The sequence below is a fragment of the Diadema setosum genome, chromosome 6 (genome assembly GCF_964275005.1).
Source record: "Diadema setosum chromosome 6, eeDiaSeto1, whole genome shotgun sequence".
In the NCBI taxonomy this organism is placed as follows: Eukaryota; Metazoa; Echinodermata; class Echinoidea; order Diadematoida; family Diadematidae; genus Diadema; species Diadema setosum.
The window spans coordinates 9959126-9971046 of NC_092690.1; the positions used below are offsets into that span (position 1 = coordinate 9959126).

At 38.3% G+C, this 11921-nt stretch overlaps 1 protein-coding gene across 1 annotated transcript; it reads left to right on the top strand.

The window, feature by feature from the left end:
• Nucleotides 1–7546: 7546 nt before the first annotated feature.
• LOC140229507 (heat shock 70 kDa protein IV-like) lies at nucleotides 7547–11692 on the top strand. Its single transcript, XM_072309757.1, has 2 exons — nucleotides 7547–7734; nucleotides 10009–11692. The coding sequence occupies exons 1-2, from the start codon at nucleotides 7547–7549 to the stop codon at nucleotides 11690–11692; spliced, it is 1872 nt and encodes a 623-aa protein (XP_072165858.1).
• Nucleotides 11693–11921: the final 229 nt, after the last annotated feature.

An 11921-nucleotide genomic window follows, 5' to 3' on the forward strand; every position in this document is an offset into this window, starting at 1 on the left:
AAAGGGAACCTCTCTCAGAACCTTACAGGTAGAGTTAGGGGAAATGCCTCTAGATTTACGTCGTGAAATGTTTAGTGTAAGATTAAAAAAAACGTGTTGTTATCATCCCGAATCACCCTCTCGCAGAACAGTTGGAAGATTGCTGGCAATTCAATGTTCATAAAGGTAAAAACACACGAGAACCTTTCGCACAGAGAGTATTGAATTTGTCGGAAGATTTGAATTATAATGTAGAACAACTATTAATGACAACTCCAATTCCGTTGTGGCACTATGAAACGGCGGTAGTATCCACGGAGTTAAGTGATTATATTTCGAAGAGTGATAATATTTTGTATCAAAGACAGCGAAGTTTAGAACTGATTAATCAAAAATGGGCGAATTATCTCCATATATACACGGACGGTTCCAAGTCTCCAGACAAAGGAAAAGTAGCTGCGGATTTTTATGTCCCACATTATAATCACGTAGAATCTAAGAGACTCCAAGACAATACTTCTTCATACAGAGCTGAATTAATAGCTATTGTGCTCACTCTACACTGGCTAAACCAACTGCCAGGTTTGCATACGGGAGCAGTGATATTCTCCGATTCTCTTAGTGCTATGCAAGCAATAAAAATGATCGGGAAGAACAGATCATCTACGAAATATTGATGTTGTATACAAATCTACGCCATGAAGGAACTCAGGTATATTTCGAGTGGATCCCAGGTCAGTGCGAGATCCATCCAAATGAGGTGGTAGATAGAGCGGCTAAACAAGCCTTAACACACAATCAAGTTGAAGTTCAAAACCAAATATACAAGAGTGAGTCAAGTAGTATTATTCGATTGTATTGTATGAGAAAATGGCAAAAAAAAAAAAATGGGAAGAAACAGTCTACCCCCTAAAAAGCATACAAAATTATGTATCAGTGACATTCAAATGTGTATTAAACCAAAAACAAAAAACAAAAAACAAAAAAAAAAAAACAAAACAGTGAGACAATTTTGCACTGTTTAAGAATGGATAATATTGGCTTAAATTATAATCTTTTTTTTTATTGCAGAAGCATGATACCGGGCTATGTGAAAGATGTGGAGTATCAGAAACCACGAAACATTTTCTAATCGAATGCCCTAGATTTATAATAGAAAGAAAAATGTTGTTAGCTGAAACAAATTGTAAGGAAGTAAAGAACATTTTGAGATTTCTAAATTCATCAGAATATTTAAACCAAAAAGCATTGGTGGCCTTCGTAAGAAGGACACAGAGATTCTCCTTCCTATAATTGTTGTACAATAAATCGTTGAAGATAATATTATGTATGTATTTTATATGTAAGTGCACGTATGACGTGTATGTATGTATGTAAAACAAAAATGTACGTATTAAAGTAGTATATTATGATCATCTGCACCTCACCAGAAGCCCAGAATGTCTGCTTTGATTTTATGTTATAATGGTTTCAAAATTATTATATTTTGTTTTTTGGTTCCAGTGATTCAATCGGAAAAGGAGACATTCACATTAACAGACACCATCCCAGTCTTGGGCGGTATTGGAGGGGCATAGGCTTGCACGCGCGCATGCGCAAGCTGAGAAGCCTGTTCACGACGAACCGGGCTGGCCAGAAAATACACAAAAACAGCCAATGATGGGTTGGTGACAGTCTGTTTATAAAATTTCCACAATTGCAGCAATAATGCAGCGGATAATTTTTGAATTTGTGTTGAATAATAATGATCACAAAGATATGTGTATAAATTTTAACAGGTATTAGGCGTAAATATTCATAAATGAATGATACACGCCAAAAAAAAAATAACAACAACAACAACAACAACAACAACAGAACACCTGTGGACATACCGAAGACAGTGCTCTTCCTTGTATAGCGGTTAGTTTCGATTCAGAAGTATAGGGAAATAAAAACGAGACCAAATTGGTTAAAAATTCATTTTTGACCAATAAGCTACTCATTTGGAAATGCTATCATAGCTGGATAAGCATATATGTCCGACAAACAAAATGACACCAAAAAGGTTTTGCCACCTCTGGTGGTACCAATAACCCATTTTTCGGGTCTTGGCCCATGGACTATAACATATGCCAGAAGAACGAGCCCAAGAAATGCATAATAAACCTGAACATAAAAATCTTTTTTGACATTTAAAAAACGGCTGTGTGTAGTTCGACTCACATGATATATTGAATGTGCATACTGAGAATGCCACAAACATACTCGAGGTGAAAGAAACCATCCATATCAAATGGATGGAACCACCATTTGCATATTTACACAGATGCATCCAAGTTATCTAATGGGGTCCAGATGCTGCTTTCTATGTCCCCTTTTTTCCAAGTGTCAGTAGGAAAGAGAATAAACGGAAAATCATTATTACGCAGAGCCGAACAGATTACCATAGTACTTGCATGGGACTTGATAGGGGAATACAAACCGTTACATTCATTATTTTTTTTTAAATTCAGACTCATTTATTTCTCTACTGACTCTTTAATGACAACATGAAAGTGCAGAACTTAAAATCAAATTAACATATATAAAATACATGGACTTTGCAGTTCTCTGCAGTTTGTTGTGGGTTTGATACCGGGAAATGAAAAAGCAGACAATTTGGCAGAGATAACAACAACCTTAGACAAATCACAAATATTGGTAACAAAGCATAAAAAAGAGATAAATTAAAGACCACAAAAACAATCTTAGTGAATATTTGGCAACAACGGTGGCATATTTATTTTACGACAGATTTTTATGGGATATTATGAAACAAGTGAATTCATGTATTCCATTTATATAAAATAATTGTCGAAGTAGACGAGGAAGAATTGTAATTTAGATTAGGTGATTATTGTACTTTGTACCAGATGATAGCAATAATAATGATATTGACAAACAGTTTTTATAGTGCGCATGTTACATTAACATCTCTAAGCACTTTTAGAAACGAGAAAAGACAGAGACATGGATAAGAACGCACACACAAACACACACACACACACACACACAAAGGAAAATTATATATATATCAATAACCTGGAAAAAAAAAACCAACATCATTAATAGTTTACATAATAATGGACATTTCTATACAATAAATGACATTTCAATCGGATACAACTTTAAAACCCTGGAAACTGCTAAACATTATATTTTGCACTATCTGTGAATTATGGCCCAAAGGAAGGAAATGAAACATTCAATGAAAGAAAATGAAAACATTTTGAATGAAGACAATTGTGTGAGAGCTGAAATTAGGTGAAATAGGTCAACCTAGCCAATCTTGACTTTTTCATATTTTCTGAACGAGCAAGTCTTCTTCTACATTATACTAAAGTCTGGGGTCATAAAACGAAAAAAAAAAAAAAGGTTATTGGCCATTTTTCTGGAAAGCTTCTGGTAGAATAGTGTGATTAAGTATTTCTCAAAATTTCTTATTTCTTAGAAACCCTGTCCATGCTCATCACTTTGAACTCCAATAACTTTAGAAGGGATGACCCTACTGCTTTGAAAGAATAGAATTGATTGATGGCATTGATCATCAACAGAATGTGTTAATAAAGCATGCACAAATTCAGATTAATCTCATATCCCTTCATTGTTGTTGCTTTGGTGGTCATCATCCTGTTATTTGTTCCAGTCATCGCACAACTAGAGCGGCTTGGTAAAGATTAAGCGCTTGAATAGACCCTGTTCTTCAGAGCCCCTTTTCTCAGTTCACACTTATCCATAATGTGCACTTTTTCCCAATATTTAGATAGGTTAGGAGAGTCCATTTGAAATGAGTTACATATTATTTTAAAGCTTAGAATCTCCTCTCTCAAGATGTGACTTTATCTAAAAATCCATGTCTGGCGACCTTTTTTTTTTCTTTTTTTTTTTTGGTTTTGTGGTGCAGGGTCACCAGTCATGGCCCAGCTATTGATGGTAGATGAAGATTTAAATTTGAAATAGACTGTCTGAGACACTTGTTTTAGATTTACATTCTATCATTGTGAATATCGGTAAGTTTCCAGAATTTCAAGTGTTACCATGGCAACGAATATTTCATTTTATTCCCTTGACCATAAACGACGAAGACTTCAATTTCCTTGAAACGGGTAATTCTAAATTCGAGTCCAAGTTCCAATTCATTTTTCATATCCAACAAGCAAACAGAGAAATTGCATACAATGTAAGCAGAACATATTTGCAAATACGCAAAATTAACAAAATACATGTGAAAATGCACGAGTAACAAAATGAAGAAATTATAATTGTATTTTTCTTAACATATACATATGCATAGTTCAAATTCATTAACGATGGGAATGGAAATAGAGGTTCTCACCAAAAAGCAATATGGGCGAATATGGCAAAAGAGATATGGGACCTTCGGAAAAAAAAAATAAACTTATGAATTTAGTCTCTTTTGTAAAACTTGGTGGTGTTTTCATAATAGTATTAATAATAATATTAATAATTATACAAATAATAATATAGATGATAACATTTAAAGGGATCGTACAGTTTTGGTTGAGACCTAATTTCAGGTTTCTAACATTTTTTAGTGAGATAATGAGAAACCTCTTATGAAATATGAAAGAGTATGAAACTCTATGAGGAATTCAACATTTATTTGATGAAAATTGGTTTTGAAATGGCTGAGATATCCAAAAAAGAGCGATTCTGATAAAGTGTTGGACCCACACTTTATTACGATCGCTTTGTTTTACTTTGTTTTTGGATGTTTCAGTCATTTCAAACCTGATTTTCATCAAATAAACTTTGAATTCCTCTTAAAATGGTATGCTCTTTTACTATATCATAAGTGTTTTCTTGGTATCTGACAAAAAGTTAAAAGCCCAATTCTCATCTCCACCAATACTGTACCATCCCTTTAAGTACTAACAATAAAAAGTGTTCAACCCCAACCCTATCCCGGTAGGGACTTTTAAAAAAAGTCCACATTATATGCTTTTCCAAGCACTTAAAAGGGGTCTTTTGAGTGTGATTTAAATGTAATAAATTTAGATAAATTTTGGCGAGCGAGTGCAGCGAGCGAGCCGAAAATTTGTGTATATTTCCGCGTCATCATCACGTTTTGTTCTTATCTTTTTTTTTTTTCATAGATTTTGGCTCGCGAGCGCAGCGAGCGAGCAGAAAATTTTTGTATTTCGGCTTACAAAACATGGAATTCTAGTAATTTTTTGCTTATATAAATCTTACAATTCTAATCAAGATATAATGACGGCCTTATAGATAACGATTTATACCAACAAACTGAGGACTTGATAAAAATGCTTCAAATTAGTACGCAAGAGGGATCCGAAATTTGTATATTTCCGCGCCATCATCACGTTTTGTTCTCATCTTTTTTTTTGTGATAAATTTTGGCGAGCGAGCGCAGCGAGTGAGCACAAACTTTCTGTATTTCAGCTTACGAAACATGGAATTCTTGTCATTTTTTGCTTATTAAATCTTACAATTCTAATCAAGATATAGTGACGGCCTTATAGATAACAATTTATACCAACAAACTGAGGACTTGAAAAAAAAATACTCGAATTTAGTACACGCGAGTGAGCCGACATTTGTACATTTCCGCGTCATCATTACGTTATGTTCTTATCTCTTTTGATTTGTTTTTTTGCGCATCCCCCCCTCGTATTTTCGACACACATTTGGCGCCCTCATTTGATCCAATGGGCAATCGCTTCAGAACGAAAGAAATAAAATTGCAGCCGCTGCTCCGTGTAACATTTTACCTTCTAACAATGACATGCGTGAACACAATATAGTTTGTCATTTTGTCCTCGTCATCATCACGTTTTGTTCTTTTCAGCTTACAAAACATGGAATTCTTGTATGAACACAATAAACATTGTCATTTTTTTTTGTTTTGATCTTGTTTGATTTGGTTTTCTCCCTACCCCCCCCCCCCCCGTCCGGGCAAGGTTTTTTTTTTTTTTCTTCTTTTTTTTTTTCGTTTTCGGCCCCCCCCCCCCCCCCAAGGAGTGGCGCCCGGGGCACGTGCCCCCCTTGCCCCCCCCCCCCCCCAGATACGCCACTGATGTCGGCGGCTCGCTCATCCTTATCCAGCCTGCGCTTCCTACCTGCGGTAGCTGTCTGCATTGCCAGCGTTAACACGTCCCCATTAGCATACCAACTACGATCTGACTCACGAAATATGAATAATTCATACTCGCGTTCGTCGGAAGGCGGTAGGGGAAAAAAAAAAGGTTTCAAAAGGCCTCGTGGCTGCGCCACTCAGTCTCACGTTCACCTAGCCTTTTGTCAAGGCCCTCTTGGTGTATGTTGAAGAGAGCCCAGCTGAGTGGGGTTGCGCGGCTGGGCTCGCTCCGCTTGTCCATTACAGCGAGAGGGCCTTGATAAGAGGCTAGCGTTCACCCGGCTCTCGCAGTGCTCGGTGTGGCGAGTTAGTCTCGTTTCTAAGCCACGAGGCCTTGTCAAAAGGCTAGCGTCTACGCGACTCGTAGAGAGCATTGTATAGGGCTCACACGGGTAAATTATTCCCAATAGAGACGTGTGTTATAATGCAAATTTCAAAAAAGTCTGTAAAATAGCTGGGAGGAATGAGGTGTTTCATCCATCAAATTTCCAAGGCAGGTTCTTCTGCTCAAACTCTGCCCAAGGGTCCGCAAAGCCAGACTACGAGTTCTTGTCACTCAAAAAATCACCTATTGTCCATGCATGCACCGAATGAAATATAGTCCCTTCAGATTGCACGAGAAAAGCTTTCATCTTCATACCAAAATGCAGTTTGTTGGGGAATCCATAGGCCTACTCAATATCTGCAGCTATTCAGTTTTATGCCAAACTGCATTAAATGATTTTTAATTGAATTTTTTTCTTAATCTATTTTGGTATCTTTGGTACGGATTTGTGAAGGGGTCTGGGACATTCTATTTTATTCACAGGTGTGAGCCCTATAGAGTCCTGCAAGCATAACCAGGATATCTGGTTATGGTGTATGCACTACACTTGATTGAGCATACACCTCTTGTTTCGCCCTTCTCCTCCGTTACTCGGTAGTGCGCAGGGGTCACGGACAAGATTGAAAAAAAAGTCCTTGACTCCAGCAAGTGCATATAACGGTACTATTTCAAAGTATAATGTAACATCAATCTGAATAACGAGGTCTGACAAAGGCTAGGAAATGTTTGCTTCTCGAGGGGAAAACCCCTCTCAGAGCCTATATTGCGCAAAATTGCACTCTGGCGAGTAACTCCATGAATAGACAGCACTTCATATTATTTATGAGTTCTTCTCGCAGATCGATGGCTGCTCGATCAGGCTGGAAGATAAGCAGGAGAAGATAACCATTTAACATCACAGCACTATCCCGGAGCAAAAGTTAGCTGTTCCAATAAACTATAGGGACTATAGGGACTATAGGGATAGCAAGGAACACAACAAATGCTGCCATATAACTGAGCAGGCAGATTGGGATGCAGTGAATTCCATTCAAGTAGCGTGAGTGTAGATATTTTCGGAAGGATTTCTTCAAACTGCTGAATGAAAAAGAATAAACAGGAAGATGGCACCAGGAAAAGCACCAGCTATTGGAATCGACTTGGGAACGACCTACTCGTGTGTCGGTGTGTTCCGGAACGGCAAAGTCGAGATCATTGCAAACGACCAAGGAAATCGTACCACACCGAGCTGGGTTGCCTTCACCGACACGAACCGGCTCATTGGAGAGGCAGCCAAGAACCAAGTTGCCATGTGAGTAGTGTTATGCATTTGGATCCGGGTCTTGTAAGGTACGCCGAAGGAATTACTTATGACACGCAATCAATATATTTTGGTGTGAATTTGATTTGTGGGGTCTCTCATGCCCTCGATTCTTAAAATTTAGAAGACACAGCAAATAGTTGATTAAGAATGAAATTTTACCCAATTTCCTTGATATAACATCAAGACGGCACCCCTATTCATCCCTTCATTGTATGTTGACCAGGGTCTCGTTTCATAAAACGTGTTATCATTGACAACTACCACATTTCTGTGACAAATTTGGATTAATTTTGATAAAATTAGGATTTCAGTATCTTAAACAAATATCACAACTTGTCACTGATAACAAGGTTTATGAAACAGGGCCCAGTTGTGTATACATGTATTATACACAACTGATCAACATACAATGAAGGGATGAATAGGGGTGCAGTCTTGATACTATAGAAAGATTTTGGGCAAAATCTGACTTGCTAAGGAGACGAAGACATGACTTTTTTTCAGCAAGGAGGTGGTACCTGTTTGGTTCTAAGGGGTTTAGATTTAACATCAATTCCATGTAATGAATGGGGCTAGCACAGGATGTTTGGGGTTGACTCAACCTGGTCGTAAATTGTGCTTTAATTATACCAGGGAAGTGTCCCATCGTTCTGATTATACTTTGGCTTACATTACGGAAGAGATCCGAAATTTTATCAATTTCACAAGAAAGAGAAGAAAAAAATCCCTGTAGAATAGTTAAAAAATCATCAAAACTAGGGTGACAAATAATGACGTGATGACATTCTGAATTTTTCTTTCAAAAAATACTTCTTAACCAGTCGTTATGAAGATTCAAAACAGCAAGTTGATGCTATGCTCTCACAATATCTTATTCATTTCATAAATTATACAGAAATGACTAAGCTCTCATTTTTTACTTGTTTGAGTATAAAACTAGCCTTCAACCTCCCTAAAACAAAAGGAACTAATGTTTACTCTGATATATTACGGTATGGGTATAATAGTATCCTTTTACTTGTGCAAAATCATGCAAAATTGTCAGGGCATGACATTGTTTTGCTCATTTGAATATTCATAAGGACTTGTCAAGAATTGATTTTCAAAATTTCTCATCCGACTTTTGTCACTATTGGAACGTTCTCTTTCTTTTTAGAAATAATGTTTGTTTGTTTTGTATTCGGGTGAATTGGAACCGGGTGTTGTCTGATGTGAAAAGTATTATTAAAATGTCCCTTTAAATGAAAAAGACATGTCAGTAAAACCTACATTTCTCTTTTATTTTTGTCATCCATCAATTAATGTTTGTTTGCTATTACCATCTGCTGACAGTGGCACAAACTCAAAAAGTGTTAATGATCAATATACACAATGAATGTAACAATCACGATTTCAATGTCAGCGAAGTGTCAAAGTAAAATGCAGGTTTATTGTGTGAAGATATGCTGTGGTCCTGTGAGCAGCTGTGCAGGTTAGAGGGAAGGGACGTTACTGTATATATACATGCATAAGCTTTATTTCAGCTTAATAACCTGCCCTACTCCTAATATATGATAACCTCAAACAACAGTTTCATGTCCTATATACATACAGCATACATACCGACAGTATACCGTGCTATTCCCATATACATCTTCATTTATATAGACATTCTATTCCTAGATAGTCATAGGGTGTATCAATACATATCTTTTGTGATACACTTGACCTACACATATGCATCAAATGTGATATCTTGATTTATTTATTTTTTTTATCACTGCTCCCAATGGTAAACAGTACCTTTAACTGTGACCAACGCGTCTGGGTGAATGGCCGATCACGATACAAGCATGGACAAACGGACACATTCACACACACACGCACACATAGTCACACACGCACACATAGTCACACACACACACGCACACACACACTCAGATCCATATATATGCTACACTCTAATAGTATGCTGTAATATTGCAAATATTACATTCTAATCATACTTTGCTGGAAGTGAAATAAATGACATGAAATGAAATGAAATTTGTTGTATATAAATGCACGAACAGAGAGATAAACAAGCGTGCAGTGAAAAACATAACAGGTAAATATCATCACCGAAAAACAATCAAACACACATAAAGAAGTTATAGCCTAGTCGCCCAGTATCCCAAAATGTTTTTGGTTAATACGTCGTGCATTACATCTTTTATCAATGCTACAAGTTTTGGGTGTTTTTCATAACTTTTAATTTCATTTTCACTTTCGCTTGTACTACAGGAACCCTAAGAATACCATCTTTCATGTCAAGAGACTGATAGGTCGGCGGTTCACAGACGAGAGTGTCCAAGCTGATATGAAGCACTGGCCATTCAAGGTGATCAACCAAGGAGGCAAACCTGGGATACAAGTTGAATACAAGGAAGAGAAAAAGATCTTTGCTCCAGAGGAAGTCAGCTCCATGGTTCTCACCAAGATGAAGGAGACAGCCGAGGCATATCTTGGTCAGAAAGTCACTGATGCTGTCATCACCGTTCCCGCCTACTTCAACAATGCTCAGCGACAGGCCACCAAAGATGCAGGTGTAATTGCAGGGCTGAATGTTCTGCGCATTTTCAATGAACCGACAGCAGCCGCCCTTGCATATGGACTTGACAAACAATTACAAGGCGAGCAGCATATTCTGATCTTTGACCTCGGCGGAGGCACGTTTGATGTGTCAATTCTGGCGATCGATGAGGGTATCTTCGAAGTCAAGTCAACAGCTGGAGACACCCATCTTGGTGGTGAGGACTTTGACAACAGGCTGGTGAACTATTTTACTGAAGAATTCAAGCGCAAACACCAGAAGGATCTTACAAATAATCCACGAGCCATCCAACGTCTTCGAACAGCAGCTGAGAGTGCAAAAAGGACCCTCTCAGGTAGTTCTCAAGCCAAAATTGAAGTAGACTCGCTGTTCGAAGGAACTAATTTCCATGCAACCATAACCAGAGCTCGCTTTGAAAACCTCTGCTCCGATCTCTTCAAAAAATGCATTGGCCCGGCTGAGAGCGCTATCGCTGATGCAAAGATCGACAAGAAAGACATTGACACTGTTTTGCTAGTTGGAGGATCTACCCGCGTTTCCAAGATCCAGAAACTTCTGCAGGAGATCCTGGAAGGCAAGCACCTCAACAAGTCTATCAATCCAGATGAAGCTGTGGCCTATGGTGCAGCAATTCAAGCAGCCATCTTGTCTGGTGATCGGAGCGAAGAAATCCAAGATGTAATCCTCGTTGACGTAACCCCACTATCTCTTGGAATTGAGGTCGTTGGTTTCGAAATGTCAACAGTAGTCAAAAGAAATACGACAATTCCCACCGTGGCAACTGCATCTTACACCACATTTTTCGATAACCAAACAAGCGTAATGCTTAAAGTGTATGAGGGCGAGAGGGCCCTCACCAAGTACAACAACGTACTTGGGGAGTTTGTGCTGAGCATTCCTCCAGCTCCAAGAGGTGTGCCAAAGATCAAAGTGACCTTTGACATCGACGCCAATGGCATCATGGATGTGACAGCCAAGGACCAGAGCACAGGTCACAGCAACAAGATCACAATTACCAACAACAGGAACAGTCTATCCAAGGAAGAAATCGAACTCATGATCAAAGACGCTGAGAAGTTCAGACTAGAGGATGATTTTCACCGGAAAAGAAATGCAGCCAGGAACAAACTCATGGACTACGCGTACAACGTCAAAGCCGCTGTCAACGAGCCATTAGCCGAGAGAAAGCTAACTTCTAGTGACAAAGAAAAGATCACCAGGGCTGTAGAAAAAGTTCTTCAGTGGTTGGATTCCAACTACAAAGCGACCGAGGGAGAATTAACACAGCAGCTTGACGAGCTTCAGAAAACCTGCTCACCAATCATGATCAAGTTGCCTATGGGGATCAGCGGCAACCGTGATGTTTTATCTTAATGGAGTAAGCGTCGGAAAGTTGAGATTTAATTCACTTCTCCAAGAAATAAATGGGACCAAAGCATCCACAAATTTATACTAAATGAATGGAAAGGTCCAATCACTTAAAAGGAGTGACGATTCGTGTATCAAAGTATCTTCCATTTTCTGTTGAAGGTGTAACGTGTGACCAAGAAGGGCGTGGTATCATGTTAAAAGCAGAGATATGTGATTGTTATCTATCGATAGT

Coding starts and splice junctions, on each gene's coding strand:
- LOC140229507 (XM_072309757.1), top strand. CDS start 7,547: ATGGCACCAGGAAAAGCACCAGCTATTGGAATCGACTTGGGAACGACC. Junction 7,735..10,008: donor GCCAAGAACCAAGTTGCCAT/GTGAGTAGTGTT, acceptor CTTGTACTACAG/GAACCCTAAGAATACCATCT.